General features: G+C 53.1%; 3 protein-coding genes across 4 annotated transcripts; 2 read left to right on the top strand and 1 right to left on the bottom strand.

The window, feature by feature from the left end:
• The first annotated feature begins 58 nt into the window (after positions 1–58).
• Htra2 (HtrA serine peptidase 2) lies at positions 59–3,666 on the top strand. Its single transcript, XM_052719939.1, is given in 10 exon segments — positions 59–543; positions 545–681; positions 792–996; positions 1,086–1,280; positions 1,518–1,532; positions 1,534–1,551; positions 1,750–1,855; positions 2,010–2,079; positions 3,124–3,219; positions 3,318–3,666. Coding segments are annotated over 10 exon segments (1,377 nt in total). The 5' UTR covers positions 59–174; the 3' UTR covers positions 3,484–3,666.
• Loxl3 (lysyl oxidase like 3) lies at positions 3,617–20,805 on the bottom strand. Of its 2 annotated transcripts, XM_052719937.1 has the most exons (14): positions 20,730–20,805; positions 19,222–19,568; positions 17,497–17,660; positions 16,484–16,698; positions 6,774–6,993; positions 6,266–6,446; positions 5,998–6,152; positions 5,626–5,793; positions 5,326–5,488; positions 4,919–5,162; positions 4,703–4,818; positions 4,493–4,629; positions 4,268–4,379; positions 3,617–4,120 (listed from the first exon to the last, which is right to left on the bottom strand). In XM_052719937.1, the coding sequence occupies exons 2-14, from the start codon at positions 19,538–19,540 to the stop codon at positions 4,047–4,049; spliced, it is 2,268 nt and encodes a 755-aa protein (XP_052575897.1). In that variant the 5' UTR covers positions 19,541–19,568; positions 20,730–20,805; the 3' UTR covers positions 3,617–4,046. The 2 variants fall into 2 exon arrangements, 1 of the variants encoding a protein (XP_052575897.1); XR_008214300.1 differs by lacking the exons at positions 3,617–4,120; positions 4,703–4,818.
• Positions 20,806–21,011: 206 nt separating this feature from the next.
• Dok1 (docking protein 1) lies at positions 21,012–24,134 on the top strand. Its single transcript, XM_052719870.1, has 5 exons — positions 21,012–21,658; positions 21,968–22,267; positions 22,405–22,498; positions 22,620–22,804; positions 22,973–24,134. The coding sequence occupies exons 1-5, from the start codon at positions 21,599–21,601 to the stop codon at positions 23,783–23,785; spliced, it is 1,452 nt and encodes a 483-aa protein (XP_052575830.1). The 5' UTR covers positions 21,012–21,598; the 3' UTR covers positions 23,786–24,134.
• Positions 24,135–24,159: the final 25 nt, after the last annotated feature.

Here is a 24,159-nt window from a genome sequence, read left to right as displayed (position 1 = left end):
CGTGCGTGCGCGCGCGCGTGTGTGTACGCCCAAGAGAGCGCGTCCTGAATGGACTACAATTCCCGACATGTACTGGACAGATACCGGCGTGCCTCGCTTCTCCCAGTCGGCTTGTTGGGTTCTAGGGCACCGCCTCTGAGTAGGGCGGGCAAGGAGAGAGCCGAGGCGGAGCTGATGGCTGCGCTGAAGGCGGGGCGGGGTGCAGGCAGGAGCCTTCGGGCATGGCGGGCTTTTGGGGGCATCTTCTGGGGGAAGGGCCCCCTGTTAACCCCTGATGTCCGGGCTCTGCTGACGTCAGGGACTCCTGACCCTCAAGCCCGGATAACTTATGGGGCCCCCAGCCTCCCGGCCCGGGTGCCTGTGGGGGTCCTTGCATCACGGGCGTGTCTGACGCCTGGGACCCCGGATCTCTGGGCACCGCGGACTGTGGGGACTCCAGGCTCTAGTGCCCAGGAGGCCTGCAGGAGCTCTGGAACCCGTTGGCGCGAATGGCTGGCGGTGGCGGTGGGCGCAGGGGGAGCAATATTGCTGCTCTTGTGGGGCTGGGGGCGGGGGTTCTCCCGCGGTGCTGGCCGCTGTTCCCGCTCCGCCACCCAACTCTCCCCGGAGCCAGTACAATTTCATCGCAGATGTGGTGGAGAAGACAGCCCCTGCTGTGGTCTATATCGAAATCCTGGATCGGTAATGGTGAAGTTGGCCGGGAGGTGTTGAAACCGACTGCCCTAAGGCAAGTGAGCAGGATGGGGTGGAAGCTGCAGGGTAGTGTAATCGGTGCTTTGCCCCCATCCCAGGCACCCTTTCTCGGGCCGTGAAGTCCCCATCTCAAATGGTTCAGGATTCGTAGTGGCTTCAGATGGGCTCATCGTTACCAACGCCCACGTGGTGGCTGATCGGCGCCGGGTGCGAGTGAGGCTGCCTAGCGGAGACACTTACGAGGCCGTGGTCACGGCTGTGGATCCTGTAGCAGACATTGCCACGTTGAGGATTCCAACCAAGGTGGGAATGGAGTAGGCCAGATCTGGTGGCAGCTGTTTACCTGCTCCCTTCTTAAAATGACCGGTTTTGGTGTACTCATTTCCCTTAAGGAGCCTCTTCCCACACTGCCCCTCGGCCGCTCTGCTGATGTCCGGCAAGGGGAGTTTGTTGTTGCCATGGGAAGTCCCTTTGCGCTGCAGAACACGATCACGTCCGGCATTGTCAGCTCTGCTCAGCGTCCAGCCAGGGACCTGGGACTCCCGCAGAACAACGTGGAATACATTCAGACCGACGCAGCTATCGATGTACGTCCTGACAGAAGAGAAATTTGGAGCTAGGTTGGAGTAGGGGAGGACAGCTAGCTGGTGTGGTGGCTGGGCCTGTAGTAGTGTTTGGGCTGCAGAATGCAGCTGCTCTAGTTCATGGGCTGGGAACAGAATCTGAAAATTTTCCTTACTCCCTGGTTGTGCCTGCAGTCATAGAATTCCGAGAGACATGGAATTCTAGACTTCTTTGATGTTTTCTTTCATCTTCTCCCATAGTTTGGAAATTCTGGCGGGTCCCCTGGTTAACCTGGTAAGTGCCCTCCACGTTCTAAGAATCCATACCCCGGGTTCAGTGTGGGAAGGGTGGGTTTTTCTGCCATTCAAGGATTTTCAGTTAAGTTTCTGTAGTTACTTGTTTATCTCCCTGGTATCCAGACCCCTGCCCCCAAGTCCTTGCTACTGTGCTGTGTGTGTGTGGGCTAGGGGACAGAGGGCTGTGTCCCTGCAGGATGGGGAGGTGATTGGAGTGAACACCATGAAGGTGACAGCGGGAATCTCCTTTGCCATCCCTTCTGATCGCCTTAGGGAGTTTCTGCATCGCGGGGAAAAGAAAAGTGAGCCTTTCTTCCTGGGGAAGGGGGGTCCCTTAAAATGGAGGATGGGACGCGGGGGAGGGGCATTCGCTGTAGCTTGCTGGAGAGGGCTCTGCTGGTAGGAGGTAAGGGGTAGGGCTGTGGCTAGGTGGACCCCTCCGTCCTCTTTCTACAGATTCCTGGTTTGGAATCAGTGGGTCCCAGCGCCGCTACATTGGAGTGATGATGCTGACTTTGACTCCCAGGTGTGTTAGGGGTCATGGTAGGTAGGACCACAGGTGTCTCTGTGCTTCACGGCTGCGCTCTGTTACGGGTTTTGCTTGCATGTCTGTTCTTATCTAAGATGAGCTGTTGTCACAACTTTTTCACCCTGCTGCATCCTGTACCTTTTCACTAGATGGATGGTGTCATGCCACTGCTGTGACTTAGAGACTTCGTTGACCTAGCATTAAAGGACATTTCCACCGATCTCTAATCACCTCCTAGACTTGTAGGACTTGCCTTGTTGCTTCTTCAGGACTACTTGGATTTTTCCATTTCTATGTCTTTTTTTTTTTTTTTTCCGGTTTTTTTGAGACAGGGTTTCTCTGTGTAGCTTTGCGCCTTTCCTGGAACTCACTTGGTAGTCCAGGCTGGCCTCGAACTCATAGAGATCCGCCTGGCTCTGCCTCCCAAGTGCTGGGATTAAAGGCGTGCGCCACCACCGCCCGGCTGTTTTTGTTTTTTTGAGACAGGGTTTCTCTGTATAGCCTTAGCTGTCCTGAAACTTGCTGTAGCCCAGGCTGGCCTTGAATTCACAGAGATCCGCCTGCCTCTGCCTCTCTAGTGCTGGGATTCAAGGTGTGCACCACCACTGACCAGCTTCACTTCTGTCTTAATACCTTCTTATTCCATATGGTTAATAGGATCCATCCTTTTAGGCTCAGCTTAAGTTCTACCCCTTCCTTAAAGTAGAATTCCAGGGCTGGGCATGGTGGCGCACGCCTTTAATCCCAACACTTGGGAGGCAGAGGCAGGTGGGTCTCTGTGAGTTCAAGGCCAGCCTGGTCTATGAAGCAAGTTCCAGGACAGCTGGGGCTGCTTCACAGACAGCCGAGTCTGTCTTGAGAAACAAACAAAGTAGAAGTCCAGAATGACAAAAGTGCAGTTGATTCGACATTGGGTATCATTTGGAGTTAGCTGTCTTTCGTGTGTCTGTTCCACTTCCTAAACACTAGAAGGTAAAAAGTAGACTGCCAAGATGAGAGCGGGCCTGGGCGTAGCTAATGGGGTGGTCTGTACCCTTTCAGCATCCTTGCTGAACTACAGCTCCGAGAACCAAGCTTTCCTGATGTTCAGCACGGTGTCCTCATCCATAAAGTTATCCTGGGCTCCCCCGCACACAGGTGATGGAAAGCCTGCTCTGTGAGGTGGGGTGGAGTGGGGTGCATGTATCCTTGAGCTTAGCTGTCTCCTCCTTCCTTGCCCTGTTCATCCTCCACAGGGCTGGTCTGCGGCCTGGTGACGTGATCTTGGCCATTGGGGAGAAAATGGTACAAAATGCTGAAGATGTTTACGAGGCTGTTAGAACCCAATCCCAGCTGGCAGTGCGGATCCGGCGGGGATCAGAAACACTGACCTTGTATGTGACCCCAGAGGTCACAGAATGACTGGACTAGCAAGAGTATGAAGCTCCTACTCTGATTTCCTTCTTGCCTTCCTCGCCTAGGTTCTGAGTGCACCTTGGTCGAGGAGTCAATGGACTTATAGAGGGCAGGTTCCTCTAAACACCAGCACCAATCCTGGGCTCTGAAGAACACATTTTATATAAAATAAAATTATATCTAGCAACATGTTTCAGTCAAAACTGGGGGCTGGATCTTTTCCCCCACCAAAAGGCCAGAGGTAAAGCGGTACTTAGAACTTAGCAGAGCTGTGGGAGCTGACCTTCCTGACCTCCCCATCCCATGTGGGGCAGTTCTTTGTGGTGTGTTCTGTCTGTTGATGGGTCTGTTGGCTGATTCTCCATGGCTGGCCAAAGGTACTGACAGCCGACCCAGTAAGGGAGGCACCAACTTTTGCTCAACAGTTCGTCATCCGTAGAGCATAGGTGGATGAGTGTAATGGGCCTGCTGACATCAGGGGTTCTTGTGGTAAGCTCCTGAGGTAATGGCAGCCTCAGACCCCTGCCACTGAGGGGCCAGTGGGGGTTTGCTGAAAGGGTGGTGGCATTTCAGACGATCTGGTTGCTGGTCTGGCCAGGGTAGCGCTCAAACCTCCTGTTGGCTTCTTCACTGAAGGCGTCACCTGCAGAGTAGAGGGGCACTGTGAGGGGCTGGCTCCCTGCAGAGGCAGGAACACCTGCCCATCCTAGGGAATGGTGGGGAGGTGCAGAAGCCACTTGGGCAATGAAGGCTTTCCCTCTCCCTCCTCCCCGGCCTCCCCGTCACCTACCGATGTGGCAGTTGTGCACCCAGATGCGGTGCCCGTCATACTTGCAGTTACACTTCATGGCGTTGTTGGTGAAGTCGCTCTCCGCTACCTCAAAATTGGGGTTGATGACCACCTGTGGGTTAGAGAGAATGCTGGGATGACCCAGCTGCACCCCTAAGGTCCAAAGGTGTCTGCATCACCCACCCCAAACTGCAACATTCGAAAACCCGGGCAGATGCCAGGCACCTGGAGAATGTAGTTTCCTGGTTTCACATCTGTGATGTCGATCCACTGGCAGTCAATGTCGTGCCTGTAGAGATCCCAGCATCCCACGGTGATGCCCTGCTCTCCAAAGTTGGCACACTCGTACCTCTTCGAGACATCTGAAGGGAGTGTTGGATGTCAGTGAAGGGCAAGACTAGGCTTGGGCTTAAGTCCGCTCTGGCCCCAACTCACCCTCCTGACACTCAGTGTCTTCTAGACAGAAACTAGCTTTGTGGCCCTCAGCCACCTTGGTGCCGTTGGGGGTCAGGATATCATAATGAGTGAAGATGTCCATACTGTGGTAATGCCTGTGGGACAAGGGAACTTGTGATTCTTTCCCAGATCCCAGCGGGCTTGTCACATCCCCTGTAGCCTTGCCTGTCTCTTTGGCCCCTTTTGCCCTCTCACCCATGGCACTCATGCCACACCCAAGAGTGGCGCCCAGCCTTGGGCCTGAAGTCGGCTCTTCCTAGGTTGTGGATCTGGGAAGAGAATCGGAGCAGACGCCGATGGCCGTAAGGCCAGTTGGCCGAGCGGGCGGAGCTGGCCAGGCAGTTCTCTTCAGCGGCACAGTACAGCATGTGCAGCGGCCGGTCCTCGATGTAAGCAGTCTCCTGTACCAGTGCCGAGTGCAGCAGGAGGTCGGAAGCGGCTGCATGAGAAAAGAGAGGGATGGAAGTTACCGCTGAGGGTCCTCATGGGACACAGGGTTCCCATGGCCAAGGAGTGCCCCTCCAGATCACAGCAGTCTCCCGCCAAATGAGGGGTGGTCCAGAGCCCTGCTTCTCTAGCTTAACTACCCACTCGTCACTCACTCTCAGAACAGATGACTCCTGCAGTGAAGCGGGTTCCTGTCCTCTTGCAGGTGACGTGGGTGCTGTGATGGGCACATTGGTTCAAGGACAGCTCAGACCCTGTGCAGTGCACTCCACTCATCACCACCTCAGTTACATTCCCTGAGTCCCAGTACCAGGTCTCCTGGGGGATGTAGGTAGGGGTTTTGGTGAGGCCATAGGTTCCAGTTTCCAGGGCCAGGGGACTTGTTTCCACAGTCCTTTGCCCAAAGCACAGACTTGGGTGACAACAGATTCGGTTTCCCTTTCCTCTTCACTTACCTGCAGGCCGTGGTTGGCGTAGCCCAGACCAAGTTGCCTACAGGCCACCATGGCCTCCAGTGTCCCCCAGTCATCCCCACAGATGAGGCCCCAGCGAAGATGCCCAGGTACCCCTATTTGCACCTCAACTCGCCCCTCATAACGACTCCGGCCCCCACTGAGTCGGATCTGCAGAGGTACAGAATAGAAGGAGTGCAGGGGGACACTTTAGGGGTGACAGCAGGGAGCAGAGACAGAAAGGGCTGGCAAATGGCAGGGTCGTGTGGGAGCTGTGGGACAGCTGGGCCTGGGATAAAGGGCTGGATGCAGTCAGGCCATGTTTTGGAGGCTAGGCCTAGACAGAAAGACCCCAAAGTAGAATGTATGACTGACCTTAGTCTCCACTCCAGTATAGGGGAGATTGCATCGCACGCCAGCATCCTGGCTATGGGAACAGTCCTCGGCGGTGATGTTCTTGGAGGGGCACTTCCAGAGGGAGGGTTCCTGGCCAGAGCACCGAACGTCACTCAAGTGGATAGCACCCATGCCTAGAGTCAGAAGTCAGGGCTGAGGAGGTTGAAACTAGAACTTCATTGCCCAGAGGACTCCAAACCTTCCTAAGGACTGTACCCCTAGTAGTGTGAACATCCTCTCCCCTCACCCTGCCCCATCCGGGCACCACTCAGGGCCTCTCGAGCAGTGCCAAAGCCCAGCTCTCGACACACCACGCTGGCTGCCTGCAGGTCCCACTTCCGGTCACAGACTGTTCCCCATGTGCCAGCCTTCAGGACTTCCACTCGGCCCTCTCCAGGGTGAGCACCACCCTTTAGACGCACACGGACCTGTAAAAGACAGACATGCCCAAAGAGGTGAATAGAAACATTAATTTGGGGAGGGCTATGTAGCCCGGGGAGCTGAGTGAGATTTTTTATGACAGAGTGGGTGTCATCAGGTCTGTGGCATAGCCACGGGAAGGTTCCCTGTCTTCAAAGGTCAGGGCTGTTCTTAGTAGAGGGCAGGCTAGGGAGTTCCCACACTCTGTAGGAAAAGGTCACATTCACTGTCTTGGGCTGGGAGTGTAGCTGAATGGTCGATTTGCCCTAGCTAGCATGTGTGAAGCCTGGGGTTCGATCCCCAGTAGAGCAGAATGAAAACATTCATTGTCTTACCTCCCCCTGAGGCTTCGGCTGTTGGTGCTTCTTCTGACCAGTAGAGGTGACGTAAAGAGGGCCCAGCACACAGCTCACCACTGCAGGGCTTCCCCCGGAGCACCTGCTGCTGTCATTGGCACGATAGAACTCCAGAGCACAAAGGGAGAGGTGGGCTTCTGTGCCCACACACGCTACCCCGTGCAGACCAAAGGAGTGTTGCTGCTTCTGGGCCAGCATCCTGTGGGGACAGGAGTGAGGTGCAGTAGGGTGAGGCTGAGTTCTTGCCTCCCTGCCCCACAGCCGCCTGTCACCCCACCCCCAACTTCTCATGACCTCTGATCCCTCTTCTTTCCCCTCTGTGTTCTCCTTGGGAGAGACAGGATTGCTAGTGTGTAGAGAGACAGTGTGTAGTCTGAAAGAGCTTTGGCTACCCAGTCAGGGTCTTTGGGGCACTTTCTGCAGCAGAGCCCTAGGGGAAGGGTGGCCAGGTTTCATAGCAATCTTGTTCGTTTTTGTTGTTTTGTTGGTGGTGTTTTTTTTTTTTTTTTTTTTTCTCTTTGAGACAGGGTTTCTCTGTGTAACTGAGAACTCACTCTGTAGACCAGGCTGGCCTCAAACTCACAGAGATCTGCCTGCCTCTTCCTCCCGAGTGGTGGGATTAAAGGTGTGTAGCACCACCAACCAGCTGCAATCTTGTTCTTAATAACCCAAAGGGAGGGTCAGGCTGAGGCTGAGGCCAAGGCGGCCATGCAAATCGAGTGGGAAGCCAGAAGAGACCGCTCAGAAGGAGCGGCTGGCACAAATGAAGCTGGCCTGAACAGCCAGTGAGCAGACCTTTCTATTATGAGGTGACTGAACAAGCCAAATGACTGTGAGCCAATATGCAAAGTCCTGAGGAGGTCTGCATCTCAATGGCTTCTCAGAGGTCAGAGGGGCCTCCAGGTTGGAAGCCCTGTCGTAATATGGCAGACAGCTATGGTAAGAGTAGACTGGAAGATGGCAGTACAAAGGGCTGGTGACGGCTCTCTGCAACAAAGACAAATGCAGGACAGACGAAAGTCGGAGGGACCACATGGCCCAAGAGGGAAGGTGCCTATGGACATGGGCAACATGGCCCAGGACCCGATTTGAGCTGTAGATGTCTTGAATGACACACACACACACACACACACACACACACACACACACACACACAACAGGCAAAAGAAGCAGGACACTTCACAGAATATCCTTGGAAGCCCACGATAAACGGATCCCGAAAATCAAAGTGATCAGGTACTCTCAGTGTTCTGTTAGGCTGAAAATTGAAGTCAGGCCTTCATAGGAAAAGACATCTAACTTCTCAGCTCTCGCTCACCCTCTCCCTACAACCAATAAAAAATGGTTATAAAGTGCACGCTTTAATGTGGGGGTCAGGGGAGGAACCAAAGGATAGTTATGTTGGGCAAAGATGACTCAAGCCACAGAGGGCTGCAAGAACTCACACTTATCAAGTTCTGAGCTCTTGGACAGCTACCAGGGACAGAAGCCCATGAGTGAGGCATGCCATGGGGGGCGGGTGGGGGACGGACGGACGCTGGACTTGCTGAGGAGAAGAGGGGACAATGGAAGGGATGCCTTCTCTGGTCCTCAGTCCGAAGTTATCAGGGCCTGGTGGTGGTGGTGGTGCATGCCTTTAATCCCAGCACTCAGGAGGCAGAGGCAGGCGGATCTCTGTGAGTTTGACGCCAGCCTGGTCTACAGAGTGAGATCCAGGACAGGCACCAAAACTACACGAAGAAACTCTGTCTCAGAAAACCAAAAAAAAAAAAAAAAGAAGTTATCAGGGGGATTTCAGTGGTGCTGCCTGCCTTTTAGAGACAAGTTGGATGGAAGGATTGGAAGTCTCCTACTCCCTTGAATTCTGAGGGTGGTCAGGAAGAACATATGGAACTGGATGCCTGACTATTAACAAGTAGCCAGATGGGTCTGTGATTCTTAAGCCATCCCTGGAAAGGTTCCATAGGCTGCCCTCCACACCAGGTAAACTGGTAATGTTTACTTTTTAAAAAAGCCCTTTAAATATTTGTATGTGTCAGAGTGTGGGTTTGTGCACATGACTGTAGGTGCCCGAGGAAGCCAGAAGAGGGCATCAGCACTGGATCCTCTGGAAATGAAGTCAAAGGCAGCTGGGAGTTGCCCAATGTGGGTATTGGGAATTGACTTCCGGTCCCCTGGAAGAACAGTGTACACTCTTAACCATTGAGCCATCTCTCCAGCTCCCAGTAATATTTACTTTAAAAAAAAAAAACAAAAAACGGAAATAAGAAGCATTCATCAAGTAAAGCAGGATGAGAACACCCATCTCTTGGCCACACCGTGATCTTGTGGGGAGAGGCCAGTGTGGGTCAGAAGTGCTAGATTCTACTGGAACTCACAGAGGAAAGACAAGCACACAGGGCAAGAACCAAAAGTCCTACGACTAACACAGTCCCCAGAGACTCACATCACAGCGCCTCACTTCACATTTCTAGAAGGATCTGGAAGGTGATCGTCACAGCGGCCACTCCACCTCTCCTCAGTTCCACCAGTCCGACAGGCCTGTCTGGGACCCTTCCCTGCTTACAGCCCTGCCCCTGCCCGCCGCGCTTCCTCTCTGCCTCCGACCCAAACCCATTTACCTCTTGCTTGGCCCCCTGCCCACTCGGGGCTTGTGTTTGACTTTAAACTTGTTGATTGTTCTGCAAAAAGGAGAAAGATGTTGGTAGAGGCAGTGGGTGAGGATGTGGCCCAGGAGAAGTGAAGCATCCTGCTTCTAGAAGGACCCTTGTTCACAGTATGGGGAGGGCAACTAATTTCCGTGCGCATAAGGACTGCTGAAGGAGGGCATACAGTCAGCAGCTCCCGATGCTCGCTGGAATCAGTGCCACTGAAGGCGAATCTAGTTATGGAAATCCAGGTGAGGGAGAGGAGAGGTCAGCAGAAGGTCAAGGGAGGGGAGAGTGGAAATATTCTTGGACCAAGGGAGTTGAGCTGGAAGTGGGGGTGGGTGGAGAGGAGGAAGAACGCAGGGGCTGAAGCTGCAGTGGAAGCCTTTTGGGAGAAACAGAGAGACACAAGTATCTCTTCAGCTGTTCCCACGTAACTTCCTCCTCCTGTTCCCTAAGATCAAAGCTCACCCATTCCCATGCTTTCCTCCCTCCCTCCCCTGGGAGCAGCCATGATCCAGCTACATTCCTAAGCTGTAGGATTGGGTTTTAGGATGGACATGGATAGGTTTCCATCCATCCATCCACCTCCTGAGGCCTCAGGGGCTGGCAGGAGGTCCCGGGGCTCTTGCCCCTTTACCTTCCAAGGGGCTTGGGGCGTCGGGCCGAGGCTTTGGCCGCTCGCTTCCTCAACTTTCTGTGAGGATAAGACAAGATCAAGTCAGGATTGGTGTAGAACCAAGTGGAAAAGGCCAATGGAGCCAGAACTGGGGCCAAGATTCATTTCCTAATAGAGAACTATTCCAAGAAGAGTGTGATGTCATCAGCTACTTCCAAGGCCCTACAGGCTGTCCTAGCATATGAACAGGGGGGTGAGCCTCAGTGAAGGCCATGGACTTAGAACAGTGTCCCAGTAGCAAGACCTTTAGAAATTAGATCAAGACAGTTGAACGGGGCTGGGCAGTGGTGGCACTCACCTTTAACCCCAGCACTCGGGAGGTAGAGTCAGGCAGATCTCTGTGAGTCTGAGGCCTGCCTGGTCTACAAATCGAGTTCCAGGACAGCCAGAGCTGTTACCTAGAGAAACCCTGTCTTGAAATTAAAATAAAATAAAATAAAATAAGGAATGAGGGCTTCTGGGTCTGGAGGTTGGTGGAAAACCTCAGGGGAGGCCAGAGGAGGGATGCTGTGGAATATTTGTTTACACTATATGAAGATATGTCACTGTGATTTATTTACTAAAGAGCTGAATGGCCAATAGCTAGGCAGGAGAAAATAGGCAGGACTTTTGGTTAGAGAGAGGAACTCGGAATGAATCTAAGTGCCCGTGAGATGTCAGTGAGACACTGAAGAAGTTGGACATACAGTACAGAGAAGAGATAACCGAGCCACTTGGCAGAAGGCAGATTAATAGAAACAGGTTAATTAAGTTATAAGAGTTAGTTAGGAAAAAGACTAAGCTAAGGCAAAGCTTTCATAATTAATAATATAAGTCTCCGTGTTGCTAGTTGTGAGCTGGTGGCCCAAAAGGAAAGTCTGATTACAGAGGGGGGCATTGGGGTTTGGAGGACAGAGAATTAGCTCAGGTCAGGCCTCGGGAGGCTGTCTGCACCTCCTTTACTCCTGTGTGTGTGTGTGTGTGTGTGTGTGTGTGTGTGTGTGTGTGAGAGAGAGAGAGAGAGAGAGAGAGAGAGAGAGAGAGAGAGAGAGAGATTCTAGGGTGGTTTCTCCAAGGCCGGTCCTGGCACGCCACTGTCTAGGCCTGAGACTGCCGGACCAGGGACAGAGGCCTACATATTTGAGGACGTTAGCTTGGTTTGGCTGTGCGTCTTCTTCCTGCCCAAGTTCCAGTCCCACATGCCTGGTCATTCACAAGCTGAGCTCATCTCCCAAACATGCTTGCAGGGAAGTAAATCTTTTAAATTGGCTTCAAAAATTGACTTACTTCCTTCTCCAGGTTTCCTTAATTCAATTTCTCCTCATTGTCTCTTTAATTTTGAAGACTTTAATTATGGCTCCTCTTTGTCCTGTCCAATCCTGCGTATGCCTTTGGGAGGGGCGGGGCATGCAGTGAAGTGCAGTGTGGGATTGAGACAGGGATTTTGATGTATAGCCCTGCCTGGCCTATAACTTGACCGGTGCTGATTCTCCTGCCTCTGTGTCACACACATCGGAATCACAGGGCGGAACCCCTGTACCTTGTGAGTGCAGACCTGGGATCCGCTTTTTAAGCAGAGGTTCATGGCGTTCCCTGTTGTCGCCTTGAATATCTTTTCTTTGTCCATGTCGCTGCCCTGCCATTTCTCTTGAGTACTCCCATGTTTTGACTTAATAACTGTGTGAAGCTGCACTAGGATCTGATGTGTGCATTTTTATTTATTTACTTTTCTTCCCTGCGTGTTGTCCAGGCTGGTCTTGAACTTGTAATCCCCTTGCCTGAGCCTCCCACATGCTGCTGTGATTACAAACATATGCCATTATCAGGCATGACTTTTTTTTTGTGTGTGTGAATTTGGTTTTTGTGTATGGGTGTTTTGCCTGCAGTATGTCTGTGCATCATATGCATGCCTGATGCTCTCAGAGATCAGAAGACAGCATCAGAGCTCCAGAACTGGAGTTCCAGACGGCAGTGAAGCACTGTGTAGGTGCTGGGACTCGAACCTTGTGTGGTCTGGGCTCTTAACTGCTGAGCAATCTCTCCAGCCCTTGTATCTTTTGAGAAGGGTCTCACTATGTAGCCGAGGCAGGCCTCAGATTCAACATGTAGCCAAGGATGACCTTGAAGGCACATGCAACATTAATTGTTTTAAAAGGTATTTGTTTCATCAAAGCAATTATTTACAAGTTTACATTTACTTACGTGTGTGTGTGTGTGTGTGTGTGTGTGTGTGTGTGTGTGTGTGTGTGTGTTTGTGTGTAGGCATCCATGGAAGCCAGAAGACATTGGGTTTCCTGGAGCTATAGTTATAAGTGTTTGTGAGACCTGATGTGGGAGCTGGGAACTAGCTCAAGTCCTCTGAAGGAACAGCAAGTACTTTTAGCCACCGAGTCATCTCTCTAGTCCCATAATTATTTTATTATGAAAACCCATTTGAAAAAACAGAGCCACAGCCTGATCATGTCATCTCACAGACCTCTTCATTAAAACACTCCCCCCCCCTCCTCTTTTTTGGAGACAGAGTCTCCACCTTGGCCTAGAATTCCAGATCCTCCTGCCGTAGGCTCCAGACTGCTGGGCTTACAGGTGACTATCACCATGCAAAGCTTCGCTGAAACACTTTACTGTAACTGGATGTGGCAGCACCTTTAATCCCAGCACTTGAGAAGCAGAGGCGCGCGATCTCTGTGAGTTGAGGCCAGCCTGGTCTACACAGTGAGTTCCAGGACAGTTAGGGCTATGTAGAGACCCTGTCCCTTTCCCAAACAAATAAACCAAACAACCAACCACTCTCGTGTCTTTTCCCCATTACCTTTATTAGGAAGGTCTAGCATGGCCGGGACCCGTGATCTGGTGCCCATCTACCTCCTCCTCACTTATCTTTATACTCTCCACACCTCGCACGGAGGTCGGTAAGTATGTACCGTAGTGACATGAACGAAGAGTGACCTCTCAAACCAGGCACAGTAGAAAAAGCCCACATTCCTAGCACTCAAAACTGAGGCAGAGGGATGGCCAGTTCAAGCTGTTACTTAGGGAGACTGTCTTTTATAAAGAAGTGTCTTCTTCCACAACACTGAAGCTCCTGGAGCCTCGGTTTCATTACCTGCACAAGAGCAGCAAAGAGTTCTGATAGCTATCCATTCTTTCCTTCCTTTAACGTTCTATAGCTTTCCCATATTCTAGAACACCAAAACAAGTTTAAAAACTATAAGTACAAAACTGGGCACAGTGGTGCACACCTGCAATTTAATAAAGAAAACCCCAAAACACCTTAAGTTGACCTCTGGCCTACACACACACACACACACACACACACACACACACACACACACACACACACCTTTAAAGAAAAAATAAAGAACGGAGCAAGGAGTAAGGCAATCAAGAGAATAATTAATGGCTGGCAAGATGATTTAGTAGGTAAAAGCTTTTGTCATTGAAACCTAACAACTTGAGTTTGATCCCAGGAATCCAGTGTGGAAGGAGACAACTGACCCTTGAAAGCTGTCCTTTGACTTCCCACATGCACCACAGTGCACACACACACACACACACACACACACACACACACACACACACACACCATGAACATATACACACATAATAATAAAATAAAACAATTCAAAGTCAAAGTAATGATTAGAAATGTGATTAAATGCCAACCATCAGCTAGGCATGGTGATACAGACCCATAACCCCAGCACTTAGGAGGTGGGGGCAGAAGGATCAGGAGTTCAAGGCCAGCCAGGGATGCATGCGATGTGGTCTCAAATAAAAACAAAAACAAAACAAAGACACCTCTGGAGACAGGACAGGTGGAATGGATCAGCATACAAAGGAGCTTGCTGTCTAGACGGCTAACCTGAGTTCCATCCCTGGGACCCACATGGGAGAGAACCTCCTCCGCACATCCATCCCCCTCTGATGTCCATCTACTCACAGCACACTCAAAATCAGTAAAGATGTAATAAAAATTAAAACAACCACAAAACAAAACCTCTGCTCAAAACCCTCCAATGGCTCCTGACCTCACAGAGTGAAGTCTCGCACGGGACCGGCCCTCCTTGACCCAGCTCACCAGTTCTTCCCACCACCTTCTGTATCACGTCGTCTACCATGCTGTCCTTGGTCTACTCGGCTCAGCCACACTGGTGTGAAGACAAGAATGTCTTCTCGCCATCCCCCTCTCACAATTCTTCCTCGCCTACCTGTCTGTATCGCTGTGTCTCCCCCACTTCCACCTCCTTACCCCTTACTCCCTGCGCACTGCAGAGACAGGCAGACACAGGGCTAGCTTAGCAAACTGGGGACTCAGTTGGCCTGAGATAACACATACACATCCCCTTTCCCAGCAGAGCACTTGGCACCCTGGGGCCCCTGCCTGCACCTTGCTGCATGCACACCTATCTCTGAACAAAGCAGCTGGGTCACTCTGGCATACAGCTGACCTAGCAACCCTTAGTAACTCCCTTTTTGGAGCAAATGCATCCTGGAACATACTCAGGAACTAGGGCAGTGAGCCTATCCAGCCTAGGCAGGTTCTGGGGGCCAGTGCAGTAGGGTAAACTGTGTTCTCTGAGTATACTTTTAGGGAAAAGCTCCAATTCACCATCATATGCCTATCCATGATTGCGTGTGTGTGTGTGTGTGTGTGTGTGTGTGTGTGTGTGTGTGTGTATGATTAAAATCAGATGCATCATGGGAAAAGACATGAGCAGAAAACAAAGGCTTATATAACCCAAGCCTGCCAATCAAAATAGGAAGCGTCCATGGTTCACCCCTTAACAACCAGCTCCTTCTCCTGGGCCCACAGAGGAAGCCCTGGGCAGTGACCAGGTGTCTAGCTCAGGTGGCCTGCTGCTTGCTCTCTTGCAGCCTATCTGTTCCACACTTCCATGTGACCTTTGAATAATATCCTTTCCGACTTTGCTATTTGTGTGCACTCTTTCAGTTCTTTGAGTAAGAGGACAGGAACCTCGTTCTGACAGAGGCCACGGTAACCCCACCATCCTTCCATTTCCTAAATTCACTTATTTTCTGGGTGCCCCTGGTGCCCGAGAATGCTTGTGTTCACTGTGGAACCTCTGAAGTCTACAACTGAAGCCAGCACAGAGCGGGGCATCAGATAAATGCTGGATGAGTGACCCTCTAGGCCTTGGTTCACTCCATCCTTAGCTTGGAAAAGCTGGGGCTTAAATCCTACAACTGTTTTAGAAGCTGGTGTTTGGATCCTGGATGACAATAAAGGTACAGCACACAGCTTTTGTAAAATGGTGTTAGTCCGCAGGCAGCCGAAAGAACTTTCGGATGTGCTTGGGCACCACAACAAAGAGAACTCCAGCAAATATGGAAATGAGTGGATATTAGAGATTGTACCGACTTTAGATAAAAGAAAGGGAGAAAGCGAAAGTTTTCTTACTCTACAGACAAATGCTATTTGAGAGTAAGTTGCTAAACAGAAAGTTTGTGAGCATTTAGGGAAAACATATGGCAGTCCTTAGAGACCTAAAATTACTGAAATAATAAAATTACACTCAAACTACTATGATAGCTCTCTACGGAGGATCACTAAATTTGGAGGCTGGAGATGGCTGTCAGCACAGCTTCTCGCCGTGTTCTGACAAGCATATAGTCAGGTTCAAAAGGCAGCTTTATCCGTATCAGAGGTAAGACCTGAACCGTTTTCTGGCTCAACACCAGATAAACGCCAACTTTCTTCAAAGACTGGCACTCCTACAATACCCTGCCCCACTGGATCACATCTCATGCAGCGCGCTCAATGGAAAGTCATCTAGCTGTCCTGAAGCCTGCAGGCGAGGGAAATAAGCAAGAGCTGACGAAAGCGAGCATTTGGGGCTTGCAAAACAGGTCGCAGATCGACACTGAACAGATCTCCAAGTATCTGCCCGACTAGCGTGGGCTGTTGATCCAAACTTCCAAATGAGATGCTCCAGGAAGGAAGCCGCCCTTTGCACAGAACCGTTCTCTAGGGTGGGTGACTCGGCGGCGGCGGCGGCGCGGGCCAGTCACAGTCTCTGAGGCCCCAGGCGCAGCCCTGTGAAGACACCCGCAGGCACCGCCTCCGACAGGCAGCCGCACCCTCTGTGAACTCTGAACTCCCGAGGCCCCAGCGCCCAGGCCCCAGAAATCTGCCTGCCGACCGATGACGTCACCCGCACGCGCTCGCATTCTGCCCGCTCGCCTATCTGCCTGTTTCCTACCCCGGGGAAGAAGAGCCTTCGAGGTCACGCTCGGTTCCCCGGCCGGCCGGCCGCCTGTGTCACAGCAGTCTCCCTGCGTCCCCTCCCTTAGACATGGGCTTCCCACAGGCTCCCTCCCTCATCCTCTCCAACGTCTGCAAACACCCCTGGGCCCCGCACCTGTAGAAGGCCATGTTGACTCTCTTTTCTCCAGGGAAGCCCAGCATACCGCAGACCACGTGGCTGTTGTGGGCACTCCAGCCTTTGTCACACACTTGCGACCAGCCCTCGGGAAGCCTGACTTCAACCAGGCCCTCAGTCACAGGCAGGGGTCGCCTGCCCCAGTCCACGGCGGGTCGGAGTCGCACCTCCTCCACTTGCAGGTGATGCTCCACCTGAGATGGGACCAAAGGCAGAGGAGAGAACTCCAGCAGCCATGCCATGCCACCGCGAAGGAGCCCCGATTGTGTCTGCTGTAAAACCCAATGGTGGGACCACTGAGACAGGGCTAAGGATGATGCCAGGCCCGCTGCCTAGCTGGGGATGGCAGCATGACAGTAGCAGAGTATGCTATGCCCGAGAAGTGATAACAGGGCCCGAAGACACTGAGAAAGGGAAGCCTTGATAAATCTGCTTGAAGCAGGAGACAAGCTTCGCAGCGAAGTGTCTTAGGAAGAGGAAAAAGTAAGAAAGAGTTTGAAGGAGAGGAGAAACGTTGGAGGAGAGGGACAGGTGGCCAGGAATGAAACTGGAGAGGCTCATGCCAGGTTTAGTAACTCCAGTGTGAATACTTAAAATAATTGGATTTGGGGGCTAGAGTTCTTCCAGAGGACCTGGGATTCAATTCCCAGGACCCACATGGCAGGCAGCTCATAATCACCTGTAATTCCAGTTCCATGGGATCCAGTGGCCTCTTCCAGCCTCTGCCTACTCTAGGCATGCACGGGGTACACAGACGTACATGGCCGCAAAACACCCATATACATTTTTAAAAATTGGATTTGGCAGTGCGGCACCTCATTGGGCCCCCGCCTTCCAAATTTCCCGGAAACCCACATTATCCTATAAAGGCTTACGGGATCCCTTTATAATGTCTCTTCTAATCACATATGGCCACCCCATAGCTTTTTTGGTGTGTGTGTGTGTGTGTGTGTGTGTGTGTGTGTGTGTGTGTGTGTGTGTGTACTGCAGACCTCAATGACGTTGGAGTCCGAGAATCCAGGAAGGCGCTGGTCCTTGCAGATGACCCCAGCATCCTCATCATGGGTACAGTCACTGTTTCCCCAGCCCCGGGAGGCACATTCCGTCACACTTCCCTCAGTCCCACTGCAGCTCAGATTGTCCAACCAGATCCGGCCTGTGGAAAGGGAGATGAGCAGACAGAGGAGTGCCTGAGGGAGAAGGATGAGGGAGTGATGGGGATGGAGGGGAAGAGGGTATAAGCTGACACAAGGTTGGTGGTGATCCGGGACACTGAAACATTGATTAGGGTGAATTAACAATAACAACCAAGAACCAACATTTAAATTCTCATCAATAAGGGTCCATTTAACAATAGCTATAAGTAAGCACCTACTATGAATGCTCTGCCGTAGTACGTACATACTTAATCGTTCTCAGACTGGAGCTGCCAGAAGACAAATACTTTATGTAAATAGACCGGGGCTCCAAAGCACGATGTAACTTAAGATTTTGACTTCTCCCTGAGACTTGGGAAGTCTTTTACTTCACTCTGACGTTCTTCCCTGCGGCTTTTTTCTGTATACCTATGTTGCCTGCTGCCACAGAAATCCTCTTTTTACTTTCTAGATCCTGTTGAGTATCACTGACCACTCAGAACTGGGAGGGGCCTCCTCAAGGGTACGTGTCTCAGCCAGTGTTAGGTGAGGGGCACCTCACCTAGTCTAACAGAGCTTACCCGTCTGCCCCACGTGGCCACATAACCATCGGAAAGTCCTTGTGGGTCTTTACAACTTTCCCCAACTAGGTCTCATTCAGTCCTCTGACGCCACCCAGAAAACCCTTCAGCCACCACTGTCCTTGCTGAATTTGAACACCAGCATCATGTAATTGCTAACTGGGGCTTTTTTGTTTGTTTGTTTCTGTGCCAGACTTTTGGTTTTTTTTAGCCATTCCTCCTGAAACGTGGCTTCTGAAAGCGGTTTCACCTTTCTCTGTCTCCCCTTTCCTCCCTCCTTCTCTCGGGAGGGCTGAGCAGGGCAATCACTCTACCTCTGAGCTACATACATCCTTAGCCCACTTTCCACTGTCCCTCTCAAAGTGTGGCATCTCCAAGTGGCACTTTATCTCGGAAGTGGTAGAGCTGTTGGGAACAGGGGGATCAACACAACCGCAGGATGCACACATATCCGCATATCCGCCCACTGGCCCCACTGTGAGTCCATATGGTCTGAGAGCACTTCCACCCTCAGAGGACTGTGCCCTAACCCTCACACTCATACTTGAGCCACATGAGTTCCAGCTTGATAGTGTTAGCTCTAGCCTGGATCCTGATTTTTGTCAGCTGTGGTATGTGACCCCTTCTGGCAATGGGACAAGCAGACACCATTCATCTGACCTCACATTCTCATCAAGTTAATTGCACTTGGATCATTCAGGGTTCACCTGCACTGGGCTGTCCTTGTGCATGGCTCTCAGAATCTTACTGTGCAGAGGAGAATTTATCAACCCCTCCTTTTTCTGCACACGGAACATTGGAGGCTCATGAAAGGCACGTGCTAGCTTCAGAGCATATGGCCCGGAAATTACTGTGTTAGATGGTTTATTATCTGTGGATTTACTTAATTCTATCCAGTCTTGGTGTCCCGCATCCCTGTGGCTGTACCATCATCGCATTCTTCTCTCTGTACTTGAACTGCACTTAGGTAACGTCTGGGCTAGCCGAGAGCATTGCTCACCTGTTCCCGGGCCATATTTGGCACTATGGGTCCAACCTGTGGCTTCTGTGAAGCCCAGTTCCCGGCAGAGGACGTGGGCAGCCTGCAGTGTGAAGTCATCGTCGCAGATGGTGCCCCATTCGCCAGCACGTTGTATTTCCACACGGCCCTCATAGGGCTTTCTAGGAAAGCCCGCCAGCCGGAACCTCAGCCCCTGGCTTCCCACCTTCTTCTCTGGGTCAGTGGAAGCGGATGGAGACCCCACACTGGAGCTGCACAGCAAATGCAGCAGCAGCAGCAGCAGCGGTCCCCATGGAAACCACACATTGACAGGTCGCATGGCAGGCAAGGCCCGAGGGGGGGGGGCACTAAGGGACAGAGAAGGAGAGATACGCACTAAATGAGGGTAGGGACATGAAGAAAACAGGCACAGCCTGAGAGACCCAGACTGGGGGTGAGGGAGGGAGACCCTCCCTTTGCAAATAATAGAACCGCTGTAAGTTGTTATGTCCCACAATGCCCTCCCCTCCTTTGGCCAGCACTATCTTCATTACCGTCATCACCATTTACTCCCATTTATGGGGTGGATGTGGGGGTTACAGGCCAAGAGTGTGAGGATGGTCTAGATAAACAGAGAGACTGAAAACAGGCACACAGAGAGGATGACCCAGGCGGACAGGATGTGAGAGTAAGGGAGACTGTGGGAATGAAGGGAAAAAAAAACAAAAGCCAGAAAGACACAGGGTGAGAGACACATTGAATATGGATAGACAGGATACAAACCCAAACGCATAGTATTGGGGAGGGACACAGAGAGGCACAAAACACGAGAGGGAATAAAGGCCACGGGGCAGCACAGGAGAAATGACAGGGGGACCCATGAAGCAGGCAGACTCAGGCAGCAGTACAGGCAAGGGGAGCCTGGGAGAGCAGACGGCCGAGATCTCAGAACGATGAATGAGAGGGCCATTAGTGGTTTTCTATGGAAGCAGATGCCCAGGCAGGAAATGCTGGGCTAAACAGAGTAGGAGAACCTTCAGCCACCCTCCCTAGCACATGGGCTCGCAAATACCCTGCAGGGTCAGGGACTCCAGGAGAGCTAGGTTCGAGCTGGGCAGGGTTTGGTGTGGGGTTGTCCCGAGCTTCTGTCACACCACTGTTTCTGTTACTGGGCAACCACAAGCTAGGGCTGGCTCCTCAGCTCAGGCCTTCTCCATCCAGGGCTGAAAACAGCCCTCCACGGCAAGGGGGCCCCCAGAATTGCTTCCCCCAACTCAGACAAGACAGCTTTGTTCTGGAGGCGTTTGGCCTGGAAGCCCTGGTGTTCGGTTTAGAGCCTCCCAGCTGCACCCTGAAGCCTCCATCCCCGGTGTCTGCCTAGCTCTCCACTCTCTCGTGTTTCTCTCCTTTAGCAATAATAAAACTGTCAGCTGGTTGGCTTCTCCGACTCCATCCCAAATCAACTTTCCCCCTGGTCCACCATCCTCTCCATCCCCAACTCCTCTCCGGGCCTGCAGTGACTCCCCTACCTTCTTCGCCTAGGCAGAGCCCCAGAGGCTGGAAGCAGAGTCCTGGTCCTGGAGATTAGTTTTAGGACTTCCAAAAAAAAAAAAAAAAAAAAAAAAGTTCGGCCAGGGGAGACCGGACCCCCCTTCCTCCCCCCTCTTCGTCGGTCCCTCCCACGTCCCCTAGAGCCCTCCCACATTCCGCTTTCTCCCTCCATTCCAGCCAGGCCAGTTCCCTCCTCTAGAGCTTCCCCTCCCCCGTGGAGCTGGCTGCAGCCGTCCCCCTACGCCCCCCCCCCCCTCTCCTGGCTCAATGAAGCTTTCTTTTCCCCGCAGGTTGGAGGCCAGGCAGCCGCGGTCAGGATGCTGGACTTGCAAACGGTTTCGGGATCGGCCCCTGTGGCTGCGGGAAACTTTCCAGCCCCCCCAGCCGTTCCTCCACAACCCCAGCGAGGCAGAGTATTAACAGTCCAGTTCAACTCCAGGGCTGGGCCATGGGAGCAGGTCCCGCAAGGGGAACTAATGTCCGGTCCAGAGGGCCCCCTTGGTTGTTATGGTGCTCCCGGGGTGCCTGCGGATGATGTCACGGCTTTCACTCCGATGTCACGTTAAGCATATGACGTCACTCTCAGCCCCCACTTCCCAGGCACCAGGGCCCTCTGGTTGTCAATCACGGCTTCCCTGAATGGCGCCACTGTGCAACGGTAGGATAAAGGCCCCAGTCTGCTTATCTGGGGACCCTGACTTCTTCCTGCGGGCTCCTCTTCCTCCATTCCCCCATCATCGCCGCAGGGGCCGGGGGAGGGGCGGGCACGCCTCTGGCACCCTGCAGCCCCGCCCCGCCCCGCCCCCTGCCCCTGGGGCCAGGAAGCGCGGAAGGAACCGCCCGGACCATGGAAGGGGCTGTGATGGAGGGTCCGCTCTTTCTGCAGAGTCAGCGCTTTGGGACCAAGGTAGTGTGTGTGTGTGTGTGTGTCTGTGTGTGCCGTGGGGGGTGGCGAAACCCCCTCTGGACTAGAAGTGGGTGAAAGTATCCAGAAAGAGGAGAGGGGCCGGAAGCAGGTCGAAACGCCTCGAGGGCAATTGTAGAGCCCCTTGAAGCCCCAGGCTGTACCCTCCTTGGTGCGGCGTTGGGATGGCATTATCTTTGGGAAAGTGTCCCTGCCTGGGAAGCCCCAGACTCAGATCGGCCTGCGTGGGTCTCTCTTTCCCCGTGGGGCGCGTGCTGCCCCGCACTCCCGCGTCTTTCGTTTTTTTCCCAGAGGTGGAGGAAAACCTGGGCTGTGCTCTACCCAGCTAGCCCCCACGGCGTAGCGCGGCTGGAGTTCTTTGACCACAAGGGGTCGAGCACTGGAGGGGGTCGAGGCGGCTCTCGCCGTCTGGACTGCAAGATGATCCGCCTGGCTGAGTGTGTGAGCGTGGCCCCTGTGTCTGTGGAGAGTCCCCCTGAGCCCGGCGCCACTGCCTTCCGCCTGGACACCGCGCAGCGCTCGCACCTGCTGGCGGCGGACGCCCCGTCCAGCGTCGCCTGGGTGCAGACTTTATGCAGAAATGCCTTTCCGGTGAGGGGATGGGGGTGAGCGGCCCTGGGCCTAAGGGACACTGCGAGAATGGGGGCTATTACCGCAGCACTGAACCTCCTGCACCCACTCCAGACCTAAGGGAATTATATATTCCTCGATGTTCCTTTTTTCCGCAGAAAGGCAGCTGGGCTTTGGCGCAGACGGAGCACCCGCCTAAGTTTTCTGCCCTGGAGATGCTGGAGAATTCGCTGTACAGCCCCACCTGGGAAGGTAGATAGATGCTTGGCATGAATGGAGCCGGGAGATGTGCTGTCGTGGAGCTAGTGATTGGAGTCGGCCGAGGCCCTAACCTGCCCCAGCGCTCCTTCCTCTTTCTATGTGTTCCTTTCAGGCTCCCAGTTCTGGGTCACCACGCAGAGGACTGAGGCTTCTGAACGCTGCGGCCTGCAAGGCTCCTACATACTGAGGGTGGAGGCTGAGAAGCTGACCCTCCTGACTTTGGGAGCCCAGAGTCAAATCCTGGAGCCGCTCCTTTTCTGGCCCTACACTCTGTTGCGCCGCTATGGCCGGGACAAGGTGCAGGGGCTGTCTGGAGGAGGACTGTCAGGGAGGGTGTGGGATGGGGTGGGTGTAGATGACCCGTTCCGTTCCCAGGTGGTCTCTTCTCTGCAGATACACTAACTTGGTCAGACCTGTGACGCAGCTCTTATGACAGTCCTAACGTGCTTCCCTTCCCACCCTCAGGTGATGTTCTCTTTTGAAGCGGGTCGCCGCTGCCCCTCTGGCCCTGGAACCTTCACCTTCCAGACTGCACAGGGAAATGACATCTTTCAGGCAGTTGAGGCTGCCATCCAGCAGCAGAAAGCCCAAGGAAAGGCGGGACAGGGACAAGATATCCTCAGGACGGACTCCCATGAAGGGGAGGCAGAGGGAAAGGTAGCTTCCCCTCCTGTCCCTCAGGAGCCCCTGGGCAGCCCCCCAGCCCTATATGCTGAGCCTTTAGACTCCCTGCGAATTCTCCCAGGCCCTCCTTCTCAGGACTCTCTATACTCAGACCCCCTGGGCAGCACCCCTGCTCGGGCAGGGGAGGGGGTGCATTCGAAGAAACCTCTCTACTGGGACTTGTATGGGCACGTGCAGCAGCAGTTGCTGAAGACCAAGCTGACAGACTCCAAAGAGGACCCCATCTATGATGAACCGGAGGGCCTGGCCCCAGCCCCTCCCCGGGGCCTTTATGATCTGCCTCAGGAGCCTAAGGATGCATGGTGGTGCCAGGCTCGGGCGAAGGAGGAGGGCTATGAGCTCCCCTACAACCCTGCTACAGATGACTATGCTGTGCCGCCTCCTCGGAGCTCAAAGCCTGTCCCTGCCCCCAAGCCGCAGGGCCTGGCCCTTCCTGACCCTGGTACCACAGGCGGCAATGGCAGCAAAGGTCACAGCTTAGACACAGCTCTGTACAGCCAGGTCCAGAAGAGCGGGCCCTCAGGGGGTTGGGACTGTGGGCTTTCTGGAGTAGGGAGTGAGGGGGCGGGGGTCAAGTCAGAGGGCTCCACCTGAGACAGTTGCTGACAGGAGCTTCATGGAGAGGTGGCAGTGAACATCAAACCTGTTCTAACCAGCAGGAACCAGAGGGTGGGGGGGGCCTATGTTAAGACTAGGGGACCAGAGGCATCGAGGGATGACCAGCCCCAGGAAGTCAGAGGAAGTAGAACAAATGATAAGGCTGAGAGGTAGGCTCTGGGGAGGCGGCAGCGCTAAGGAATGGATGGCTCCGGGACTAGGCCTATGGAAGGGGTCTGCTGGTCAGAGTGGGTGCACTTTGGGGAGGCCAGTATGGATCCTCAGTCTTGTATTGTTCTTTGGCAGATGTATTTTTTAATTTATAAAATAAATCTCATTAAAGCCAGTTTGGGTTGAAAAAGTCTGTGTGT

The sequence above is a fragment of the Peromyscus californicus genome, unplaced genomic scaffold (genome assembly GCF_007827085.1).
Source record: "Peromyscus californicus insignis strain IS unplaced genomic scaffold, ASM782708v3 Scaffold_6__1_contigs__length_162567912, whole genome shotgun sequence".
Lineage (NCBI taxonomy): Eukaryota > Metazoa > Chordata > Mammalia > Rodentia > Cricetidae > Peromyscus > Peromyscus californicus.
Note: the sequence above shows the minus strand (reverse complement) of the source record. Positions and strands in the feature narration are given on the sequence as shown.

Bases quoted from the DNA above. Each gene is read 5' to 3' on its own strand.
- Dok1 (XM_052719870.1), top strand. From the start codon at position 21,599: ATGGAAGGGGCTGTGATGGAGGGTCCGCTCTTTCTGCAGAGTCAGCGC. The intron at 22,499-22,619 runs GTAGATAGATGC...TGTTCCTTTCAG, and splicing joins GTACAGCCCCACCTGGGAAG to GCTCCCAGTTCTGGGTCACC. The intron at 22,805-22,972 runs GTGCAGGGGCTG...TCCCACCCTCAG, and splicing joins GCCGCTATGGCCGGGACAAG to GTGATGTTCTCTTTTGAAGC.
- Loxl3 (XM_052719937.1), bottom strand. From the start codon at position 19,540: ATGCGACCTGTCAATGTGTGGTTTCCATGGGGACCGCTGCTGCTGCTG. The intron at 6,447-6,773 runs GTAAGACAATGA...TGTCTTTTACAG, and splicing joins AGCCGAAGCCTCAGGGGGAG to GTCCGTGTGCGTCTAAAGGG. The intron at 6,153-6,265 runs GTGAGGGGAGAG...TTCTGACTCTAG, and splicing joins TGGTGCCCGGATGGGGCAGG to GCATGGGTGCTATCCACTTG.